Raw genomic sequence first — 26,648 nt, 5'->3', positions numbered from 1 at the left:
AATGTTTTTTTTTTTTAAATACTTAAGTGTTTTGTTTGATCAGCTTAAATTTGTAAAAACAATTAAGTTAACTGAATCGAATAGTGTTGGGACAGCATGAAAAAATTGTGTGGAACCCACCATTTTTTTTTACATCAAATTCTTCTCTTACTGTAATGCGTGGGTTACAGGGCTCCACAACTACACTTAAAACAATGGAATCTAATAATCACCTGAAAGTAATTAATTAAAACCTTTCGAGTATTACTAAATTGAAATATTAAGTGACATTAGATTGAGAAGCATTAAACTGACCATTCAATAAGTATCATTTTTGGATATGGGTAGAGTAAATGGGCAGTAAAAAATGCTTTCTAAACCTCAATTTTTGAAGAAAATATCTTTTTGATGTTTACGATGTTATTCCCAAAAAAAGTAGTTTAATTAATTTTATTTTATGAATTTAAATTATTTTTTCTTTTAAATTATATTTATTTCAATTCATTTTTTTACATTTTATTTTTAATAATAATTTTATTTTAATTTAATTTTATTTTATTTATTTTTATTTATTTTATTCATTTTATTATTTAAATTATATATATTTTTTAACATTTATTATTAATTTATTTTTATTAATTAAAAAAAAAAATGTTTTATACTACAGCTGATTCCTATTGTTTCAAGGTCAATAAGCTTCTCCCGAACCTGGATCTTATCTATAATGCATTTAAAAAAAGTTAGATCACAATTCAGATTTTAGATGTTCCAAAATCAGTTTTTAGGAAAAAATGGCCTAAATTAGGCCTGCACCTTTAATTTGATCATTTTTAAACCATAAACGCAATTTGAATGGTCGCAACTATTTCGATGCGCTATAAAATAGGGTAATAAGCAAATAGTTTAAGCACATGATCTTGAACAATGTGAAAAATGTAACTAATTGTAAGGTTTTATATACAATTCATTCAATTGAATTTAAAATACTGTAGTTTGGACTTTATTGGAAAAAAATGCAACATTGTTTACTTTGTGATTATGCTTGGTCTTTCTTTGGTGCTGTTAAAACCACCGCATCAAACCTGCAGCTCTTATGATATTATAGTGCCTACATTTTAAATGGCAATTAATTTTTTTTCTCCAAATGGTGCAGCTCTTGCCTAAATATTTAAAATGACCATTGAAAAAAATATTAAATGATTTTACATCTGTAAGTTACAGTATGGTTGGCTGTCAGCAAACAAAAAAGTAGCTACAAGCAATGTAAATGCTCTATGTGATTTAGCCCTAGCAAAAATGACATTTAAGACAAAGAAAAGTACCTGTTTTACTTGTTTATTGACATAACCCAATCACAGTTCAAAAGTGCAGGCAATGCAATGAATGTTTCCTCGTTTAGTGTACATGTTTGACTGACGCAACTGTAATTGACGCGTTAAATAGCTCCACAGTTCTCTTCTGTTTATATGCTGGCTGTTTGTAAGACTACGATGTCCGCTTCTTGACTTCATCCACCAGCTCTGCTCTGGGCACATCCACCTGCAGGAGAAACAAACAAACACACAAAACATTGGTGATTTCACATATTTCTCTTGACTAGTTATTGGATAGTAAAATAATCCATCTTTTTTTGCGTTTGACCGCAGTTTCTAATTATTTTGAGTTGCATTTTCGGTTTGTTGAACTTCCATTGAAAACAACTGAAAGTAATCATTTTAAATAAGGTTGCAACTGTAACTAAATAATCCATATGTTGGCCATAAGCATAGACTTTTTTTTTTTTTTTTTTTTTTTTTTTTTTAGGACAACCGTATCTTCAGCAGAAAAAATATCCAAAGATGCTGTTTTAAATTGTAAAGAAATCTGTGTTTCTGAAACTAATGAAGACAACAGAAGTTAATGATTAACTTAAATTTAGCGTGACATGTTTACTGCTCCTAAATATTATTAATCCTTCAAAAATGTAATTTATTGTTTTCAAAGGGGAAAAAAGTTAGTTTTTTTTTACCCAGACATTTAAAAAGATTATATTATACCGGAATCTTATACTGGCCCATGCCTATCCGTGACGTCACCCATAGGTTTCTGAATAACACAAAAGAAGCTACCAGTAGGCATGGCCAACCTGTTACCATTTTGTTCACACGTCTTCGCACCGACCAGGGGATCGCACCAAACAAGGGCAAAGAGGCGGAGCTACAGACACCTGCTATCATTTTGCTTAGACAGGCTTTTCTTTGGGAGAAACGCTTAATACCTCATTACCTGCGACTTGTTTGTGTTCTGACCACATGTGCTTGGTTGTATACTATAGCAATAAAGTGTTTAGTCTTTTAAAAACACTGTTGTAATACATTGAGCCACTAAATACTGTTCTTATGACGTTTTTCTACAGTTAAAATATAGTCTGTGTTAGTAACTGCAAGTCTATTTATGAAATAAAGCTGCAGTCACGCTAGAGTTTGAGCTTGCGAAATTCTGTCGTACGGCGCTGCTAAAAGGGGCAGCATTAAACAAGATGATTAGACATATTTAAAAACGCGAGCGATTTGGTCCATATTTTAAATTTCTGTACAGAGAGGTCATGTTTTGATCTTTAATTGGTCTCACGTAATCACGTGAGGTGATTTCGCAGATCAGTGTTCACCAAGCTTGAACTTTGCAACAAGCGAACTGCGAAACTTGTCACACGAGCTTGCGTTTACGGTCTGATGCATTTGCGTGCGTATGAATGGAAGTCTATGGGGAGAAAAGTCCAGTGCGATCACAGCTTAACACTGTATGACAACGTTTCAGATGACTGTTCTAGAGCCTACAGAAATAAAGGCGTTTTCAGCCTGGTACAAAATACGATTTTGGTCTATATAGCTAGTATTACCCTTTACCCTGAATTTTTTTATAACTCATCCATTTAATTTATATTAAGTATGCAAAATTAAGGGCGGGGCCACTTGAGTGACAGCTAGGTCTCACTGGTCGCCGTCACTTCACCTCAGCTGATTAGCCGCTGAACTCGGCATATTTATCGTATTTTTGTGTTGTTATATGTGGCTTTACACAGTCAATTGCTTTTTGGACTTATTTCTTACAATTATCAGAAACTATAGCATGCTGTGTGCACTTAATTGTGCTCACAAACCGTTCACGTGGCCTCCATTTCCCAGGTGAGTGAAATTATATACTTGCATACCATCTGTATAAATGTATTAGTTTTATCATATTTAAGATCATTTATCATCTATAATGTTCTTTAGAGCTGTAATGCACTCCAGAATCTGACAGATTGATTAGCTGTAGGCTCTAGAACAGTCGTCTGGAACGTTATCATACAGTGTTATGCCTGAATTTCATCAATAGCCTTGCATTTACTAACACAGACTACATTTGAAGTATTTCGAAGTAATTCCTGTTTTCCTCTTGTAGAAAAACGTCAGAAAAATGTTTAATAGCTCAATGTATTATAACAGTGTTTTTAAAAGACTAAACACTTTATTGATATAGTACACAACGACTCACATGTGGTCAGAACACAAACAGGTAATGAAGTATTAAGCGTTTCTCCCAAAGAAAAGCCTGTTTAAGCAAAATGCTAGCAGACATCTGTAGCTGCACTGATGCTACGCCTCTTTGCCCTTTTTTGGTAAACCCGGTTAGTATGAAGACGTGCGAACAAAATGGCACCTACGTGTAGCTTCATTTGCACTCTTCAGAACCCTACAGGTGACGTCACGGATACAACGTCCATATGTTTAACAGTCTATGGCTGAGACATGATAATATGAGCCTGACAATCAATTGAGTGGTCTGCAAAAAACACGCAGTTGGCCTAGAAATGGCTGGGATTTGGATTATGATAAACCTAATAGGATATTAAAAATGTATTTATACCACTCTAATATGGCTGTGTACACACGCCTGTACCAAACAAGCTTCCAATGGTTGATTTTTTTTTTTTTGCATATTGAAAAAAAAACTGTCTTTTAACATGATTTTAAATGGTAAAAGGATCAAATCTTGCCTCTTCTCGACTGGCCACATTCCTAAGTTTGACCACTCCGTCTTTGAGTTCTTGCTCTCCTAAGATGGCCACGAGAGGAATGCCGGTATCCTCACAGTGCTGAAGTTGACTCAGCAGCTTTGGGTTTTTCTTGTATAATACTTCAGCCTGCAGCGGATAATACACATTGTAAGAGAACTTCAATACAACTGGAAATCCATTACGATTTACTGAAAATGTCATTCAAGCACATGCAAACCTTGATTCCAGCGTTCCAGAGCTCAGATGTGAGTTTGAGTCGCTCTTCTAGAAGGTTTTTCTGTGCTGAAGCCACAAGCACTTGAGTTTCAGTGGTGCGCACCTTCTCTGAAGACAGCTGGAGGATGGAATAGTATACGTTGGCATTGTAATACCCTTCATTTTAAAAACACTGTCCTTAAAATGTAATCTTAAGCAATACAAGGCAACACTTGAACCTGAAGGGGTGTTCATAAGACTCTCATGAAACCTTTATACTCATGACATGACATCAAGAATGTGAATAAGATTTTATGCACGCTTATAACAGCTATCATGCAGGGACATTCGCTCATTTATGACATTTTAAATTTAAAGATGACATTGTTTGTTATGACAACTTGACAATTAAATGTATTACACATTTTTGTCTTTGTCATGACAACTTGACATTACCAAGAGACCAAAACTGGTCATAAATCTGTCAAACATGACTGCCATGAAGCCATTATAAATATGTCATGAATTTTATATTAATATTTTTGAACAAATTTGTTATTAAAATGTCAACTATATAGATAAAAATATTAACGATGAGTACTGACACATTTAATGATACATTTTAAATGACATACAGTTTGTTTCACTGAAAAAGTGATCAGAAAAATATTCATGACAATTATAATGGCCTCATGACAATTATGTTTATGACAGGTTTATGACAAGTTATGCTGTCTTGGTAATGTCAAGTTGTCATGACAGATAAAACTGGTTGTGATGTATTTGTTTGTCATCTTTGCATTTAAAATGACATTACTGAGTAAATGACATTTAATAACAATTGTCATAAGCATGCATAAAATCTCATTCATATTCATGACATGTCATATCATGACTATAAAGGTTTCATGACATTCTTATGAACACCCCTATAAGTGTTACACAATACACAAATGGACTTATTTAAAAATATATTATACACATAGACATCATTTTTTGGAAAGGACACTATATAATATATAACTGCAGGTTAACTATATATACTGTCCACCTATGCACAACCCTTAACTTTTCTGATTTTGACAGGTAACATGCACCTTTAGTAAAGCTGCTATGAAACGATAATTGTTGTGAAAAGTGCTACTTGAACTGAATTAATCATAAGACAAATACTTAGTACTTGGTATTAAATACAAAATGTGGCATTGAATATACAGTAAGTTAACATTAAAATGAGCATTAAATTAAAAACACAGTGGAACTGTTTCATACGTGTACTTACATTACTACTAAATAATACATTAAATCTACTCCATATGCACCAGACAATTTTCTTACAAGGACTCAATAAGGTATACAGTGTACTTACTTTTTAACATTAAATCTTCATTATACTGTTTCTATTTTACATAAAGTACTGGTAAAGTCCATCTTAGATTGTGTGTATTGTTGACTGTTCACTCACTGGCCACTTTATTAGGTACACCTTAATAATACTGGGTTGGACCCCCTTTTTGCCTTCAGAACTGCCTTAATCCTTCGTGGCATAGATTCAACAAGGTGCTGGAAATATTCCTCAGAGATTTTGGTCTATGTTAACATGATGGCATCAAGCAGTTGCTGCAGATTTCATGATGTGAATCTCCCGTTCCACCACATCCCAAAGGTGCTCTATTGGACTAAGATCTAGTGACTATGACCATTTGAGTACAGTGAACTCATTGTCATAATCAAGAAACCAGTCTGAGATGATTTGCACTTTGTGACATGGTGTGTTACCATGCTGGAAGTAGCCATCAGAAGATGGGTACACTGTGGTCATAAAAGGATGAACATGGTCAGCAACAATACTAAAGTAGGTAGTGGCATTGACACGATGCTCAATTGGTACTAATGGGCCCAAAGTGTGTCAAGAAAATATCCCTCACACCATTGCACCACCACCAGCCTGAACCGTTGATACAAGGAAGGATGGATCCATGCTTTCATGTTCTTGACGATAAAATTCTGATCCTACCGTCTGAATGTTGCAACAGAAGTCAAGACTCAAACAGACCAGGCAATGTTTTTCCACTCTTCTATTGTCCAGTTTTAGTGAGCCTGTGTGAATTGTAGCCTCAGTTTCCTGTTCTTAGCTGACAGGAGTGGCACCCGGTGTAGTCTTCTGCTGCTGTAGCCCATCCGTCTCAAGGTTGGACATGTTGTGCGTTCAGAGATGCTCTTCTGCATAACTCTGTTGTAATGAGTGGTTATTTGATTTACTGTTGCATTTCTATCAGCTCGAACCAGTCTGGCCATTCTCCTCTGGCATCAACAAGGCATTTACGCCCACAGAACTGCCGCTCAATGGATAATTTCTCTTTTTCAGACCATTCTCTGTAAACCCTAGAGATGGTTGTGCATGAAAATCCCAGTAGATCAGCAGTTCCTGAAATACTCAGACCAGCCCGTCTGGCACCAACAACCATGCCATGTTCAAAGTCACTTAAATCAAATTTCTTCCCCATTCTGATGTTTGAACTGCAGGAGATCGTCTTGACCATGTCTGCATGCCTGAATGCATTGAGTTGCAGCCATGTGATTGGCTGATTAGAAATTTGCGTTAATGATAAGTTGGACAGGTGTACCTATTAAAATGGCCAGTGAGTGTATATAGTACATGTATAGTACCGCTCCAGTATGTTAGTTATGTATAGGTTTAAAAAATTACTCTTACATCCAGTGTCGTTAATATTTTTAATTATGTTTATTTATGTAGCACCATGGTCCTAAGAGACATGACATTTAATTCCACTTTATGTCGACACATGAAGCGGAATGACAATAAAGCCTGACTTGAATAAATAAATCCCTTCATACGCACTCAGGTCTACCCATTTCTCTGACTCACCTCTGCCTTCTGCTCCATGATAGAGAAAACCCTCTCAATGCCAATGCTGACCCCCACACAGGGCACTTTCCTGCCTTTGGGGTCAAACATCCCCACCAGGCCATCGTATCGTCCTCCACCAGCCACACTGCCAACACTTACACCCGCATCCTCTGCCCCGTTCTGCTCTGCAGGTGTAGACGCCGGTGCCGAGACGGCTTGAGTGAGAATGGCTTCATAAATCACACCGGTGTAGTAGTCCAGTCCTCGCGCCAGACTCAAATCAAACACCACCTAGACGAAAACAGAGACATTTCCAAATTAATGAGGGCAAACGAGAGCACAGTGAATAAGTGTGGAGGGGAAAAAAATGAAATAATGAACAGGAAATTATAAAAGGACCTACTGAAATGAAACCGCCTTTATTAAATTTTATAGAGCGTGTATTTTTTATCTAATGGGTCATAAAATGTAATAACGGTGCATATGAAGCATTAAAAAAAATCATGTTTGATGTGATACAGCCAAGCGAAGTTAATCTGAGGAGTTTTTGTCTTGCTGTGTAGCTCCACCCACAGGGAAATCTCATTGGTCCAAAATATATTATATTCTCTCTGATCAGATAGGAATTTAAATAATACAACTGTCTTCATTCACACATTTTTCTTGGCAAACAGTACAGCATACAAAGTAGGGCTGCACAATTCTGGCTAAAATGAGAATGTATGTACACAATGTATTTTGCTTAAAATCAAGATCACGATTTTTTTTCATGATTCTGTAATGTAAAATAAAGGTTAATATGAGTGGGCTATTATTATTGTTATTCTCAAACATATGGTAAAACAACAATAATAATATTAGGCCTATATGTGTAGGACTACTGTTGGTTAAAACGCTAAATTTTGTATAGAATGGAATGCAGGACTTGAATAGACTTAAATTTGTCCTGGTTGTTAATTCAAAGTAAAGTGATGACATCAGAATACAACTATTCATAATTTTGAAGTTGAATTATTACGTTTGAGACACTTGCTTGTCATTAATCATCGACAACATTATTAGACCATTTTTTCACTGGTAAAATGAGACATTTTTACATTATCAGATTCCCTCTTTGCATTATATTCAACATTACATAGGCTAGAGTAGTTATACCGACCCAGTAAATATTTATTGTCATGCACAACACTCTGTGTTCACTATGAAAGATAAAACGAATCAAATACTTGTCGTTATCATAATTCTAAAATGCGATATAATCATTTAAATGATGTGCGTGCTTTTGGTTTCACTTTCACTGCCGAGTGTGGCTCACGTCATGTCACTTTAAGAAAAAAAAAAAAACATACATGCAAATCATATTTCCCGCACAGCCCTCAAACGATCGCTCTGTGCCAAACTGAACCTTACTTACAACTTTATTATCTCTTATTCACAGCCTATGCGGGCTCTGTTCACTAAAGTAGACTACATTAGCAGGCATGTGCGCAGCCTCTTGGTTGTAAACAAACAGTGTGTCAGCTTATGCGTGATTTCGTGGCCGCTAATACATCATTACATGAAGACAGAAATGACATTTTTTGGTGAATTATACCTTATTAATACAGTATGTGAGACTTTTAACACAATTTGGAGGTGTCCATGTTGCTGAGCAAAGTCTATAAAACAATGTGAAGACTTGTGCGACCTCCTTTATTCTTCTCTCTTGACCTTGAGAATATAATTGGCTGAATTGTAGAAAAGAACAATTAAGATAATGTGGAGGCTCAAATCGAGTTTGCAACCATTTTTCAATTAATCGTGCAGCCCTACTACAAAGAATAATGCAAATTAAATAAGAAAAGATTACTTCAATTTTCTTGATTGATATAATAAATTTGTTTTTTTGAAGTAAAACTCTTATTTTGTTCAGTATAAAAGCTCCAAAAGGAAAGTTGTGGCCATTTACTCAAACTCAGAATTAAAGGGCTTCTATTTTACCCCTTGTACAAGATCTAAGGTGCTTTGTTGGTGTCTCCAGAATGTGTCTGGAAAGTTTCAGCTCAAAATACCCATCAGATTATAGATTATACAATGCTAAAAATGCCCATTTTCGTGTCGGAGGAAAAGTGTAGCTGTAGTCTGTGCCTTTCAATGCAAATGAGATGGTTTTCCCCGCCCACCGTTCCCATATGTGTCTTTCTCCTGCTGCATCACGTCAGATAAACAGCAGTCAGTGACAGACAGAAATGGATGAAACAAAAATCTAGTTTATGAGTCAAAAATACCAAGTAAAGTTTTGATTTGATGCATTTGTGGTGGAGTTTATTCAAGCCTTTCTGAAATGAAATGTCATTCGTTCGCAGTACACAAACACACGTTTAACTTTGTACTGTTTTTGCACGTCTACTTGCGACAAATATGACAGGATACAAGTTACTACATACAGCTACAGTTAAGGTCAGAATTATTAGCCCCCCTGTTTATTTTTTTTCCCACCAATTTCTGTTTAACGAAGAGATTTTTTTCAACACATTTCTAAACAATAGTTTTAATAACTCATTCCTAATAACTGATTTATTTTATCTTTGCCATGATGACAGTAAATAATATTTGACAAGATATTTTTCAAGACACTTCTATACAGCTTAAAGTGACATTTAAAGGCTTAACTAGGTTAATTAGGTTAACTAGGCAGGTTAGGGTAATTAGGCAAGTTATTGTATAACGATGGTTTGTTCTGTAGACTATCGAAAAAAAAATAGCTTAAAGGGGATAATAATATTGACCTTAAAATGGCTTTGAAAAATGGAAAAAGTGCTTTTATTCTAGCCGAAATAAAACAAATAAGAGATTCTCCAGAAGAAAAAATATTATCAGACATACTGTGAAAATTTCCTTGCTTTGTTAAACATAATTTGGGAAATATTTAAAAAAATAAAATAATCTAAGGGGGGCTAATAATTCCAACTTCAACTGTATATTCACTACATTATGCTGCTGTACAAAATAAACCAGATTTAACGTCCACAAACTTGTACTTGTAGGTACTTGCAATTTTTTTGAAGAATGTTCAAATCCAGAAAAATAAGCAATATTAACTAGTGAGATGCAGTGTTCATGCTAATAGTGTCATACACCCTCGATTTCTGCTTTGGTTTTACAGAAAACAGGGAAACACCAAAGATGCTTTAATGTTTAGCATTTATTAAATGGCACAGAGGAGCATTAACAAAGCTTAACAAGCTTGACAGGAAAAGTAAACATAACTTTTTTTTGTATTATTTTTGGAATGAGATGCTAACGCTTCCGCAGACCAGGAGATCGGCTGAAAAAAGTAAAACTCAACAATTTAACTCTAAGAGAATTGAAAATGAGCCCATTTCCAAAACAAAGTTAGTGTTCCTTTAAGAACAATGAGAAATAGTAAATTTTAAAGAGAAATAGTAAATAGTAAATTTGAGATGCTAACGGTCTAATCCAATTCAGTGATTTATGCTAAGCTAAAAGTGCTCCCGCCAAACCTGGAAATCATCTGAATGCATTAAAAGATGTAAAACTCAACAGTTTAACTCAAGTAGAACTGTAAAATGAGCCTACTTCCAAAACAAGGTTAAGTGTTCCTTTAAGGACGATGAGAAATAGTGCTTTAGACGTGTTCTTGACCAGGATAACACCAAAGACACTTTGCTTTTTATTAGACAGCACAGAGGAGCATTAACAAAAGCTTATAATCATTTTCCTATTTAAAACTTGACAGGAAAATTCATCAATACTTTTTTTTTATGTGGAGTGAGATGCTAACGCTCTAATCAAATTCAATGATTTATGCTAAGCTAAGCTAAAAGTGTTCCAGCCAAACCTAAAAATCATCTGAATGGATTAAAAAAATATATAAAACTCAACAGTTTAACTCTAGTATAATAGTAAAATTAGCCTATTTCTAAAACAAAGTTGAGTGTTCCTTTAAGGACGATGAGAAATAGTACTTTAGACATGTTCTTGACCAGGAAGACACCAAAGACACTTTGCCTTTTTTTAGATAGCACAGTGCAGCATTAACAAAAGCTTTTGATCAATTTCCTATTTACAGCTTGACAGGAAAATTCATCAAAACTCTCTTATTTTCATATTTAAGACAGATGCTAACGGTCAAATCCAATTCAATGTATTATGCTAAGCTAAGCTAAAAGTGCTCCCGCCAGACCAGGAGATCGGCTGAATTGATCCAAAAAATGTAAAACTCAACGATTTAATTCTAGTAGAATTGTAAAATGAGCCTATTTCCCAAACAAAGTGGAGTGTTTCTTTAAGGACAATGAGAATTAGTGCTTTAGAAGTGCTCTTGACCTCTGACCTCACCTTGTCTGTGATCTGAAAGAGCTCCAGGTAGCTGAAAAGCAGCTTCATATCTGTGATGCCAGCACAGGCCTGTTTGCTTTGGGACAGCTTGGGGTCTTGAAGCAGCCGCTCAGCCAGATCCTTCCCACCTAGAGGTCACAGATGTCAGTGGATGCAGGAAAACAGCTCAGGCATCAGTAGGTGGTTGTGAAATGTGTGTAATACATTTTTACTCACCCTGCATGCTGACGTAATCCCTGATTCGATCGGCCACTTCTTCTGAAAGCCCCTTCTCATTCACCATCTCCTTTTTCACTTCCTCCCAGGCGAGCTAAAAACACAACATAGGGCATGTGAAACTTTAATGGATAGTTAACTTAAAATGAGAATTTACTACAAATACTATAAAAGTCAATGGTTACAGGTTTTTCAGCTTTCTTCAAAATATCTTATTTAGTGTTATTTTCTAGGAAAGAAAGAAATAAAAATAAAGGTTTTGAACAAGTGATGTGAGTAAATGACGACAATTAAAATTTTTGAGTGGACTATCTCCTTAAATTAGGCCTAGGTTGACTATTTTGATTAACAATTTTAAGATAAATGAATCTTCAGTGTAATGAACCAATAATGATTCTTCAGTGCGGTTTTGAAATGCGTAATGTAAATAATGTCACATGTTTACATTTCTCATGCAAGCATTATCGTTGTAAAAATTAGATAAACTAACATATAGGCTTCATATATGTCAGTATCAGATTTTCTTGTGCGATGTACGACATTACCACGATATATTGGGCTAAGCCACATTAAAAAAAAAAAAGATTACCTTAACAAGTATATGTATTTTTTTATATCTTAGCATATTGCTTTTTTGTATACACACAATTAGAGTAAAGAGATTAAATAGCAAATGGATGATGAACGGAAAGTACAGTAGTTAACACTTTACAATAAAGTCTCTTTAGTAAACATAGCAGTAAATGCTTTAAAATCAGTAGTGAAAAAACAATTACGACTTATGATGTTTAACGTATTAACTAAAAAATTAACATCACTTAAGATTAATAAATTCTTTTATGTTTGTCATAACACTGAATTTAGTTAATTAACTGATGTTAACAAATGGAGCCTTACTGTACAGTATTAACAACCAGAAGCCTATAAATAGTCTGAATTTTAGGCCAGATTAACATGTGAAAATTTAATAAGTCTTCAATCATTTGCTGCTGTGATGAACAAAAAACAACAATCAGAATATTTTAAAAAAGCAATCTAAGCGACTAAAAAATACAAATATTTAAGGTATTTTAAAGTGTCAGTTATATCAATATAATCACGATATATTGAATTATTGAATATTAGCAAGCGTCTAATCTCATAAATGCTGTCGGGATTATTAGCTTTACGTTTTATGTATAAAAATGTTTCTCTGAATATATTATGATTTAAGGCAGTGCTTCCCAACCCTGTTCCTGAAGGCACACCAACAGTACACATTTTCAACCTCTCCCTAATCAAACACACCTGAATCAACTTATCATAACATTAGAGAGACTCCAACACCTGAAGTTAATGGGTCAGAAAAGGGAGACATCCAAAATATGTACTGTTGGTGTGCCTCCAGGAACAGGGTTGGGAAACACTGATTTAAGGAATCCATCACATTTTTCCCACCATTCCAAATCAGAATTTAGACCATTTTTACTCTCATGAAATGTAAAGAAAAAATATATAGAATAAGTAGTGTCTTTTCGTAGGGACTAATAAAGCTTTGCGCTATGCATATGCAATGTATATTGAAACTAACTGAATAAAAGAGTTCAGAGTGCACAGCCCAAGTTTCACTTCATAAGACTTAAATGTATATTCAGGAGCCCAAAGGAATTAATTCTGTTTCGCCTGTTTTTGTTTTTTCAAACCCTCAAACTGTCACCAGCCTTGTTTTCTATTTTATGAAATCACCAAGGAACACGGTTTCAGCTAAAAATCTTCTTTAATGTTGTACCGAAGAAGAAAAAACGTGACCTGTAAGGCCTGAGGGTGAGTAAAATAACAGCAGCATTTCATTTTTTGAATTTCCAACTCTTTAAATGCATCCGTATTTCAAACATTCCTTACAATTTAGAAAATGCAAGGCTTGTAGTCGGATCTCTCACCTTGTCCAGTTTATCCACCGTGGAGCATATTGTGCGAAACTTTTCATCAGGAACACCACAAATGGCGAACATCCCATCTAGAATGCGTCTGTCGTTCACCTGAAACACAACAACCATCTATAAGCAACCTTTTTGTTCTCCCCATGATGCTTCATGTGAATTAACCCTTTGCAGACAGTCTGATTGACAGGTGAGCTGATCAATCAATATCAATCAATCAGCATTCTAAAGTTTTTCAGATAAATAGATGAAACTATGCAAGCGAATTACGCGATGTGAGATTCAAGCAAACAACGATACTTGACATTCTAGCGCATGCCTAGACTTGAGATTCTAGCCAATGCCGAGACTTGAGATTCTAGCGAACGGCGAGACTTGAGATTCTAGCGAACGGCGAGACTTGAGATTCTAGCGAACGGCGAGACTTGAGATTCTAGCGAACGGCGAAACTTGAGATTCAAGCCAAGACTTGAGATTCAAGCCAAGACTTGAGATTCTAGAGAACGGCGAGACTTGAGATTCTAGAGAACGGCAAGACTTGAGATTCTAGAGAACGGCGAGACTTGAGATTCTAGAGAACGCCGAGACTTGAGATTCTAGCCAACGCCGAGACTTGAGATTCTAGCCAACGCCGAGACTTGAGATTCTAGTCAACGCCGAGACTGCGCAGAGACTTGATATTCTAGCCAACGCCGAGACATGAGATTCTAGCCAACGCCGAGACTACGCAGAGACTTGATATTCTAGCCAACGCCGAGACTTGAGATTCTAGCCAACGCCGAGACTTGAGATTCTAGCCAACGGCGAGACTTGAGATTCTAGAGAACGGCGAGACTTGAGATTCTAGAGAACGGCGAGACTTGAGATTCTAGCCAACGGCGAGACTTGAGATTCTAGCCAACGGCGAGACTTGAGATTCTAGAGAACGGCGAGACTTGAGATTCTAGAGAACGGCGAGACTTGAGATTCTAGAGAACGGCGAGACTTGAGATTCTAGAGAACGGCGAGACTTGAGATTCTAGAAAATGGCGAGACTTGAGATTCTAGAGAACGGCGAGACTTGAGATTCTAGCCAACGCCGAGACTTGAGATTCTAGCCAACGCCAAGACTACGCAGAGACTTGAGATTCTAGCCAACGCCGAGACTTGAGATTCTAGCCAACGCAGAGACTTGAGATTCTAGCCAACGCCGAGACTTGAGATTCTAGCCAACGCCGAGACTACGCAGAGACTTGATATTCTAGCCAACGCCGAGACTTGAGATTCTAGCCAACGCAGAGACTTGAGATTCTAGGGAACAGCGAGACTTGAGATTCTAGAGAACGCCGAGACTTGAGATTCTAGCCAACGCAGAGACTTGAGATTCTAGCCAACGCCAAGACTACGCAGAGACTTGAGATTCTAGCCAACGCCGAGACTTGAGATTCTAGCCAACGCAGAGACTTGAGATTCTAGCCAACGCCGAGACTTGAGATTCTAGCCAACGATGTGATTTGACATTCAGGCGAATGGCGAGACTTGACATTCTAGTGAACGACGAGATTTGAGATTGAAAAGTTGCTGAGTTGGCTGGGTGCGCCAATCTGATAGACCCAGAAACAGTGTCGAATGAGTCCACTGTGTTTTTCAGCCTTCCATAGAACATAAAGCAAAGCTACCCTCTTAACAAAACCCACATCGGCCATTTTTCAACGATACTGGAGCAATTTCGCATCTGTAATGAAGTGAATTTTATGCGTGAATGAAGAGAATAAACTCAAAATTTTCAAGTGTCTAATTACGTGTGAATTGTGCAGTGTGAAAGTCCCATTATGGTTAAACTCTGCAATGACTCCACAATTGGCATTCTTTACTGATCAACAATAATCCAAACTCAACATTGAAGATCCTGTGATGTGACTATTGCAGATGTGGACATTGCCATTTCAATGCTGAAAGTATATATCGTGCAGCCCTGAAAGGAAGTTCCACAAACTAGAACTGCCACCCATAATTTGAAACATGGGGAAAAATGTTTCTCATGTAGAGCAGCAACCGACCTTGATACGAAAATCTCCAAGATCTAATTCACTCAGGATCTCATAGACAAGCTTCAGACACTCTGCATCAGGGATCATTGCATCGTATTGACCTGCAATATCGAAATCCTGTAGCCACAAAGAAAAAGAATTATAAGTTACACCTTTAACTAATTACACCTCTAAATATAATAACACCAGAAGGTAAACAGCGTAGCAAAGTACTCACACACTGGTAAAACTCCCTGTATCGGCCCCGCGTCATGGCTGGGTTGTCTCTGCGGTACACTTTAGCGATGTGGTAGCGCTTGATGTTGGTGATTTTGTTCATTGCGAGATAGCGAGCAAATGGTACCTTCGGACAATACTAGTCAAGGAGACAAACCGCAGACATCACTGCTGATTCTAGCCAAGAACATGTTGACTATGACGACACTATGAATAGGCATTTGCATAATGATATCCAATAGTAATGAGAAAAGAGGGCATATGCCGGTGATTTTAGACACGATCCATTATGGCATTTACAGCAATTTAAAACAGACAGCAATCTCCATTAAATGACAATGTTAGGGATGTAACGATTTACCATGAGTCGGTTGAAAATCGATTAAAATATGTGACGATTCAAACCGGTTGAAATGTTAAATGAATCGCGATACATTTTTTTGGACAGAAAGGGTGCTGTGTTTACAGGCACAAGTTCGCTTTACCGGCACATAAGTGGCGAGCAAGAGGTGAGGCGGCAGAGTAAATTGACAGCGGTGAAGTGCGCCAGACAAAACAACAAACTGTGTGCAAATACTGCAAAAAGACGTTTACTTACACTGACAAGACAACGATTATGATGTATATAAAGCAGTGAAAAACTACTGTCACTAAAAATCTATTAATAAACCAAACCATGCGGACCGGATGATTTGCAGCTCTGCTTGCTCTGACGAGTGTAACGGAGATCACACGGTACATCAGTGCTTTCATAGTGAAAGTGTGGAGATGTTTTTCAGACTGAAAGAGAGAGCCGTGCTGTTACAAATCCAGGTATTAGATCATTTTTACCCTCTTCTTTTCGAATTAGTTTATGCAAATTTTAATAATTTGCTTTTTATTATTAAATATTTATAAATATTCAAGATTATCACTTAAATTTATCACACTGATACTTCTACTAATTAATTATACAAGTAATATTAATTATTAACCTTCATAACTTTAGAATTAGTAATTTTATAATCAGGGTTTTTTTTAATGCCACTGGCTAGTCCCTGGAGCAGAGGGCCTATTGACCACCTCAGTACACCCTGCTCTCTGGTTTAGAAAAGGCTTTCCTCTCCACACCAGCCATCTCAGTCCACAGAGAAACAGTTTTTTCATCAGCAGAGGACATTGTAAACGTGCAAAGACCTCAGCTTATGCCAGAAAACACAGATATGCTGATATTTCTTTTAAAAAATGTGTAAAATCCCAGAAGTCAATTTTAGTTTGTTTGTATTAACAAGTCTTCTTTAGTTTGTATTATTCTTTTTTGGGAGGCATTTAAGAAAAAAATGAAAGGGCTCTTGTTCACGTTAAACTTGTTTCAAATAATTTTGTAAAAAAATCGTGACTAAATCATGAGCCGTGAGATCAGTATGGTATCGAATCATGAGTCAGGTGAATTATTATATCTCTAGTCAATGTATTACTTAATTCATTAATAAATAAAAAATACTTCGATTTTAGTCAATCTAGAGTGAGTGGGGTGATTTGGTAACTATTTTTTAAAGCTATTATTAAAACAGTTTATTTAGGTACATTTAAGAATAAAATCCTAGGCCACTTTGCGAGTATCACAAGGCAAACGATTTCAGTTCATTCATATGGAAGTTGAATTTTTATGCACCGCAAGAGCGTTGATCTTCTGTTCGAAAGATCTAAAAACTTGTTTTTGACTTCACGCACTCCAGCACCAAGACCTTTGATACAGTGGTTGCCTAGTAACATTAAAAAGCACAGGGCACTGCTCTTTACTAATGTCAACAAAAAGGCAGTATGGTGCATCTTGAGTACGAGCCTCTAGGCAAAACTGTACTTACACCGTATTCATACTCATAAATGTAAACAAAAGAAAACAACATTAACATTAAACCAGACACACTGTAAAAAGAATTTTCACAGTCACCAGACTTTTTTGAGGTAACCTATTCTGTCCGATAACTTTATCAGAGTTAGTGCCAGTAGCCAGTGGTACTGCGCACTGACATATTGCACCAACGTGCTCACAGCGACCCGAGTTCGATTCCCAGCTCGATCCTTTGCAATCCTTCCCCTTTCTCTGCCCCCAATGCTTTCCTGTCTGAATTCTCAACTGTCCTGTCATAATAAAGGTGAAAAACCCCTAAAAAATAATTATTAAAAAAAGGTAACTTTATCAGAATTTAAAATGTGTGATGTTTTGCAGCAGTCATTAAGGAATGGTCGCTTACGGAGTCTTCAGCGGATAGCTCTTATGTCAGCTTATAGACAAACCAGCTGATCATCGTGACTTTGAAACGCTCCAGTGTCACTGTATCTGTGGTTACACTCAGTAAACGGTGGTGAGTTCAGTGAACCAATGACCTTCATGGCCAATCACAGTCTTTTCGGTTGAGCAAGTAAACACAATGACAAATCAGCGCTGTTTAAGAATGCGCTCAGTATTGGATGTTTTAAATGTTTAAAATAAGTAAGAGGTAGAATTTCGATTGGGCTTAACTACACTTCTGCACATACTGTTTCCCAATGCTGTAGATTAAAGCTAATAATATTATAATTAATGTTCAATTTCATGCACAGACTAATCATTAGACTTCAGCAGACCTCAGTGTATCATCAGGAGCCAGTGAATTAGCTTATGGACCAGTCTTCTCTTATTTGTGACATCTGCATCTTCTATAAATTATATTAAATCGTAAGTTCCAGTCGCAAACACTTGGTCTTTTTTATTCTTTATTTTGAAGTTCATCATTTGGTATTTTTTATTATGTTTATTCTTTACTTATTTTTCATTCTTTTGCGTTCTTTTTTGTTGTACAGCACGGAGGTCAGCTCTCAGTGTGTTTATTTGTGCTTTAGAAATAAATAAAATAATGAACGAAATAAAATATAAGCTCATAAAGATGTCTGAAGGATACAGTGAGGTCATATCTCAGAGACAGAAGTTCTCCTCCCTGGTCCTTCAGATCATAGATGAGTTTGGAGTCTTCTCCATACTTCCCCGTCAACGTTTCCTACAGAAAAGCAAATGATTATTATAGCGAATCAATGCACTGATGTGACACAAATACTACTGTACAGTACTGTGCAAAATTCCCAAGCACTATACCAGCTTTGTTGACCTAAGACTCTTCCACAATACATAATCAATCAGTCTCTTTATTAAAAACAAGCTGAAAATATAGGAAATATGTCCAAAAAAAACAACAACAGCATTTTCTCCTCAAGCAAAAGTCTATGTTCAATGTGGCTTCCCTTGGCTGTTTTGTCCTAAATGTCCTGACATTTTCTGAAATAATGTGCTGTGTCATATCAGGTTTCTTTAAGCACTTTCCAGAGTTCTTCTTTAGGTTTTAGAGTGTCTTATCTTTCTTATGTCATTGTTATCTCATATGGCCTCTATAATATTTAGGTCTGGACACTGTGGAGGCCATTTCATGACTTCACATTTCATCACGTTTTCTTTGTCCAAATAGGATTTCACTGCAATTGATCACTGAAGTGGATCATTATTATGCTAAAAATGAAAACTATTACCACTGAAGTCCTTTCCAGAAGGAATGGCATGGATTAAAAGCTATCGGCACTTTTCAACATTCACAATTCCATCAATTTAGACAATATTAAGCTAATAACACTTCTGGAAATGCAGCTCAAACCAGGACAAACATCCTCTCTGTAATATTGTCTTTCACATGTAATAAACAATTCAACCAAAATAATTCAAACTCTAACCTAACCCCTATCCTAACAAACCAGACATCAACTGTAAGATCATTTATTTACCCTGTATAAATCTTTTCTTTTTTTAAATGGCAAAAAAAGTACACTTATGACTGGTTTTGTGGTAAAGGGTCACATATATCCATTATACCATCAGTAAAACAACTTTGTTTATAGTACTGTATATCTGTTCAAGAGACCTTCAGCTCAAAGACGGGAGAATCTATGGTTTCGGCACCATGGCGTTTAAAGCAGTTGATGATGATGTTGAAAACCTTCTCTCGTATAGCCATCTGTTTGGGGTTGTAGTCTCTGGTCCCCTAAAAAAGAGAAATAGGAGATACAGTTTACTGTAGCATAGCTCACTTTAAACAAGCCTGTGGGTCTGTGAGGTTTGTTAAATACCTTGGCTGTTTTGAGAACAAATACATGCTTTCCTTCGTCTCCTCCCAAATGAGCTTTGAGCTGCAACAGTCTGGCCACTTCTTCATCAATCTAATAGCAAAAAAAACACAAAGTTTTAATCAACTAGCCTTTATTTTTATATCACTTTTAGGGCTGTATAATATATATCTATAAAAAATTATTATTATAGTAATAATAGTACTGTATATGCAATATATGTATCGCAGACGTGTGATTAATTACATTTAATTTATGCAGTGGTTGTTTATCTAAAGTTGACAAATGAAAAAAATCTTTTACCTTTTTATTTTAATATAATTACATGCATTAATTTAAAACAGCATTTTTCTAGGATATCGGAAGATAATTTCATTTTTTAATATCGATAATATCGTAAAGAAATCTCGTTTTCACAAAACTCAACAACAATATCGCAGATAGCATATTTTTCCAGTATCGTGCAGGCTAATTGCTTTAGACTTTGAGGGTTTAAACAGAAAATTTGTAGAACCAACCAGACGAGATTTAATTTTGTTGATTGTCTTTGGTTAAAGTCTTTAACACAAAGAAAATGAAAAAATTTAAGTGAAAAGTTGTTATTTTCTAGGTCTAAATATTTATGAACTATATTCTGATTCTGGCGTAAGAATCGTTGAACTATGCTGCTGCAACGTGGCTACAGCAGGCTATAAGACCTGTAAGTCTTAGAACAAATTGTAACAGTCAAGCTTTAAATAGGAAATTATTTATTATATATATATATATATATATATATATATATATATATATATATATATATTTAATTATATATATATATATATATATATATATATATATATATATATATATATATATATATATATATATACACACACTTTTTTGTAGCACAATGCTAACGGGCTTAATTCAATGATTTATGCTAAGCTAAGCTAAAAGTGCTCCAGCTGAACTGAATAAAATAATAATAAAACTCAACTGTTTAACTGTAAGGCACTTGTAAAATGAGCCTATTTTCAGAAAAGTGGAGTGTTCCATTAAGGGATTGGATAAAATACGCCTAAATTAGTATTTAAGGGTTTCTTGGAGTGAATCATTATAAACCAGGGATGGGCAAACTTAATCCTGGAGGGCCGGTGTCCCTGCATAGTTTTGCACCAACCCTAATCAAACACACCTGCTTGTAGCTTTCTAGTGATCTTGAAGACACTAATTAGGGTGTTCAGGTGTGTTTGATTAGTGTTGGAGCAAAACTCTGCAGGGACACCGACCCTCGAGGATCAAGTTTGCCCATGCCTGTTATAAACCCTTGAAAATTATCCTTAAGTGTCAAATAAATCTGAAAAAATGATATCAGACTTCAGGTGCTTTTTGCTATCATGTCCTTAAATCACTTAAAATTATTTGTATTTAAAAATGACATGATTTTTATTTTAAATGATTGATTTGAACTATATACATTGATCACGGGTTTGAAATACATACATTGCCATTCCAAAGTGTGGGGTCTGTATGATTAATTAAAAAAAGTCTCTTATGCTCACAAAAGACTTAAAAAAAAAAAAGCAAAAACATTTATATTTTATATTCATGTAAAATAAAACACATTTCTGTTTAATATATATAAAAATATAATTTATTCCTGTCATTTACAAATCAGACTTTTCAGCATCATTACTCCTATCTTTAGGGTGAAACGATACTTCAAAAATCCTTCTAATATCTAATATCTATTATCTATCATATTTCTTTCATTATTAAAGAGATAGTTCACCCAAAACTGAAAACTCCATCATCATTTACTTGTAACAAACCTGCTTATGTTTATTTTTGAAAAATGTTGAAAAAACTGTAACCATTGACATATGAAGAGTTTTTTTCCCCACTATGGAAGTCAATGGTTACCGGTTTCTGACTTTTTTCACTTATTTTGTGTTCAACAGAAAATCACATTTTCATTTTAAGGTGAACTATCCCTTTAACACTAAAAACAAGTTGTGCTGCTTAATTTATGGAAAGTTAAACAACAACAGCACAACATTTCCTCTTCAAGCTAAAGTCTATGTTTAACGTGGCTTCCCTCGACACCAAGCTTGAATTGTTTTGAATTGTTTCGTTCAAATTGTCCAGACATTTTGTGAAATAATGTGCTGTGTGATATCAGACTTCTTTTAGCACTTTCCAGAGTTCTTCTTTAGGTTTAGTGTCTTTTCTTTCTTTTTCTGTCCATGTGATGTCATACAGCCTCTATAATATTCAAGTCTGGACCCTGTGCAGGCCATTTCATGACTGCGTGTGTTTCACCAGCTGAAATTAGCAGTGAAAGTTCAAAAGTAACACATTCTTTTGGAAAAACAAATCTACTGTAAGATTATAAATGTTTTTACTGTTGCTTTTTATTAAATTTATACATCTATTCTTATTAAAATTTTGGGACGAAGTATCCCTTTACTGAAAACTAGTTGTGCTGCTTAATTTATTCATTTATTTTATTTGTGGAAAGTTCTTTAAAGATTAGAAAGTTCAAAAGTAACATTTTATTTGAAATAGAAATCTATTGTACGACTATAAATGTCCTCACTGGTACTTTTGATTAAATGTATGCATCATTTCTTCGTAAAATTATTACTAACCTCAAACTTTTGAACAACATTTCAAATCTAGGAAAAACTAATGCTGTTATTGAATTAAAATAATTACCTGTGATATGGTCATTCCAGAACAGACACGCAGGGAATGCAGACACACAGCAGACCGACGACCCATCAGTCCAGCACACAAACGCATGGAGACCAGTCCCAGAGCAGCCATTATTAACAGTCCAAACACACACACACACACACCAATGTCACAATACCAGACAGTCCAACCGAGTCCACACAAGAAGCATCCAATCCAACATACGGCACAGATAATCCAGGAGAGCAGTGGTGATGATGGTGATGGTGGGATCCGTGGAACAAGCAGGAAGAACAGGAGAAAAGTGGTGAGCAACCCTGTCACTAGGGGCCCGTAAGAGAGGCATCACAGCAACGAGAAGGCAAAACACGAGAGGAGGCCGTCAAAATCAACCACCAGCCCCAAACTCACGCAGAATCACGCCAAAAGTCAGTTTAACCAAATAAAGGCCCTTCTGTCACAAATGCACATAGCTCTAATATGACTTAAAAGTTGGGTTTTTCAAACTGTTAGATGCCACAGACCCCAATCCAAAACATCTATATGTAGCTTCTGGCATTAAAGACACAAATTATACTGTAAAAATGTTATATATTATATTATTTTTATCATATATATTTATAATAATTTTTTGCCTCTGATGACAAAACAGTATAAGTACTAGTACTATTTTAAAAATAATAAAAGTACTGCTCAAGCTTGCTTTGTACATACTTATAATACTCAAAATCTTAGATTAATATTTATGAATATCTGTGTAACATTTAGTCTCTGCGTCTTTTTGCTTTTTGAAACAATAATAATAATAATAATAAATATATATATGTCAATTTTTTTATTCTTTTTTAACATTTGCCAAATGATGTTTAACAGAGCAAGGAAATTTTCACAGTACGTCTGATAATATTTTTTCTTCTGCAGAAAGTCTTATTTGTTTTATTTCAGCTAGATTAAAAGCAGTTTTTATCATTTTTACCATTTTATCCATTTTAAGGTCAAATGTTTTAATGTTTAGGTTTAAATGTCTTGAAAAATATCTGGTAAAATATTATTTACTGTCATCATGACAAAGATAAAATAAATCAGTTATTAGAAATGAGTTAATAAAACTATTATGTTTAGAAATGTGTTGGAAAAAAATCTTCTCTCCATTTAATATATATATATATATATATATATATATATATATATATATATGTATATGTATATGTATAGGGCTGCACAATGTACTGTTTTAGCATCGATATCACAATGTGCGAATATGCAAGTCACATCGCAGGATATCAAGTGAATTTAAGGTTTAGAGACTATTAAGATTATTTATACAATTAATCAAATAACATTGTTTTGTCTTCATGTTGAATTTATGTTCTTAGACTCCACAGAAAAACACAAAACAATAAAAACATTATCTTTGTTCTACTGTATTCATCCATGCTTTCAAATTGTTTATTATGTTTTATGCAGATGTATGAATTCTTTACACATATTTATTTAGTTATTTATCATCTTTTGTGAAATTAGTTTCATATCACAAAGCATATCGCAAAAAAAACTAAATATTGTACGCAATGTCCATTTTTCCAATATCGTGCAGCCCTAATATATATATATATATATATATATATATATATATATATATATATATATATATATATATATATATATATATATATATATATATATCACTTATTTTAATTTGTTCATTTATTTTAAATGTTACTATTATTATTATTTTTATTGGTATTTTAAAAATAAAGTAGTGCTAAGGCTAGATTAGTAGTGCTAAGGCTACCTCTTAATATGATTTTTATATTATTTTGTATATATACACATGCATGTTTAATACTGCTAATCATTTATTAGTTATCTTGATTTGTGCATTTTCTATTATTATTATTATTATTAACCACGTACCCTTTAAACCCTTGTGGTTCCTTGGACACCATATTGAAAAACCCTCTGATTTAACTTTGAACTAATTTAACAAACATTTATTCTATTTACTCCAAACATTTATTCATCAATATATGTATTTTAAGTCATTTCTTATTGATTCTGCGTTATAGATATTTATAATTATAAGCCTCTGCGCTTTATCTGACAGATATCACGTGATTAATGTCAATGGACACCGGTACTTTTGGATATTCATTCTTTACCCAGCATCCACTACTGTAAATTAACACAAATATATTTTATTGTAATTTATCCATCTAATGTTACATGCTGTATTATTGACGTCCACCATGACAGAGAGATTGCATCAGCAGGCTAACGGTTAGCATCATCATGCCGCATGTCTAATGTGAATGAACATGACTTCAAATCTTAAATAATAACATTGGAAGCAAACACAATTCCAAAAATGAGCTCATAACCTGTGTGATCTAAACAATCATGCATCTTTTCATATGAATGATTCGGCAGCAGTCATTGACCACACCATGTGTTTCTTCGTTAACGTTAATTGTTGAAATAAACACCTCGGAGTTCATACTGACCTGTTCTTTGCTCGCTTTCTCAGTTTTGAGCTTTCTGACCACCTCCCCCTGTGTTTTAATCGCCTCTTGCAGCTGTGCTTTATCGGCCATGGTGCTCCAGAAACACAGCCGATGATGGACCTGCGACCGAACTGCAGATACTGCGGGCGCCGTCGCAGGCGTTTGACGTCGCTACTGCGCTTGCTCAGAGGAACACAGAGGCCGATTCATGCCATGAATAAAACACAAAACAAAAAAGACAACTTCAAAATTATTAGCTTTTTTTGGATTTTATAGGACTTTTAATGCAGTTAAGTAAATGAGAACATTATTTATTTATTTATTTAATTATTTTTTTATTTTTTTATTTATTTAGGTTAATACATAATGCTTGTGTGGTCATCATATACTAATATTACTACATTTTTGTGTGTGTTCAACAGAGTCATATAGGTTTGAAACCAATTGTGGGAGATTAAATAGTGAGTTATTTTCCATTTTGGCGTGAACTATCCCTTTATCACTGAAAACATGTTGTGCTGCTTAATTAATTCATTACTTCATTTTTTTCATTTATTTAAAATCATTTTATCATTTTTTTAATCCAATTCTATTGCAAAATTATAAATGATTTCACTGTTGTTTGTGATTAAATGTATGCATAATTTCTTAGTAAATTTATTACCTCATACTTGTAAACAATGACATTTCAAAAAACTGTAATGATGTTACTGTATTAAAGACATACCTGTGAAAATGTCATCTCAGGACAGAAACGCAGACATTGCATACGCACACCATAAACAAGTGCCATTTATTGATCAAATCTCCTCTCATCTGCCTCAGATGCAGGGAATACAGAGACCGGTAGACTCCAGCAGATGGAAGTAAAGAGTTGCAGCTCTTGTACATCGACTCGAAAAGAAGAAGCAGTCATATGTTATGATGAAGGTGGGGTTTTGAATTATAAACAAGATCTGTGCGTAAATGTAGGCCAGCTTGCTGAGGACCGAGCAAAACACTGCATAAACCTGAAGGTAAATACGTCCCAGCACACATCTAATGTTTACCCGTTATAACTGATAGCGCTACTCCTTTTAATCCAGTTTAAATGGCTGTTAGCTTTAGCATTCACTAAATAGCATCAGCTGTCACGGGTGTCAACTGAACAAATAGGACGCGTTGGGGTTTAATCTTTGACCATTTACACCGTAAATATAAGACAACATCTTCAATACGAAGAAAATTAGTAGTACAGGCATGTGTCAACGTTTTATTTGTCCTCATATCATGAGTTTTCTGTTGTTCAAGTCACCAATAGGATCCGTGAATATAAAGTAACGTAGCACGATATTGGGGAAAAATTAACATCGTGATATTTTTAATATATATTTTACGATATAATTACATATTCGCCAGCTTAAACAGCTCTTTTTGGAAAGAATTGATAATTTTAGATTGATACAAATACTTTTTGTTGGACAGTTTATCTTTGCAACATAAAGTGAAATTAGAGCGTAAATGAATACAAGATATTGAGGTAAAGTT

The 26,648-nt window shown here is 34.9% G+C and overlaps 1 protein-coding gene across 2 annotated transcripts; it reads right to left on the bottom strand.

Moving 5' to 3' along the window:
* Window positions 1-1,298: 1,298 nt before the first annotated feature.
* On the bottom strand, window positions 1,299-25,274 carry hars (histidyl-tRNA synthetase). 2 transcript variants are annotated; one of them, XM_056472417.1, is made up of 14 exons: window positions 25,122-25,212; window positions 22,639-22,940; window positions 19,942-20,031; window positions 19,737-19,856; window positions 18,732-18,827; window positions 15,809-15,934; window positions 15,601-15,708; window positions 13,562-13,660; window positions 11,643-11,736; window positions 11,427-11,554; window positions 7,104-7,376; window positions 4,236-4,352; window positions 3,998-4,144; window positions 1,299-1,518 (listed from the first exon to the last, which is right to left on the bottom strand). In XM_056472417.1, exons 2-14 carry the CDS (start codon window positions 22,747-22,749, stop codon window positions 1,465-1,467), a joined length of 1,563 nt encoding a protein of 520 aa, XP_056328392.1. In that variant the 5' UTR covers window positions 22,750-22,940; window positions 25,122-25,212; the 3' UTR covers window positions 1,299-1,464. The 2 variants fall into 2 exon arrangements, with proteins under 2 accessions (XP_056328392.1, XP_056328393.1); XM_056472418.1 differs by lacking the exon at window positions 22,639-22,940 and having other exon boundaries at window positions 25,122-25,274.
* Window positions 25,275-26,648: the final 1,374 nt, after the last annotated feature.

This window comes from Danio aesculapii, chromosome 14, assembly GCF_903798145.1.
Source record: "Danio aesculapii chromosome 14, fDanAes4.1, whole genome shotgun sequence".
In the NCBI taxonomy this organism is placed as follows: domain Eukaryota; kingdom Metazoa; phylum Chordata; class Actinopteri; order Cypriniformes; family Danionidae; genus Danio; species Danio aesculapii.
This window is presented reverse-complemented; position numbering and strand designations above follow the sequence as displayed.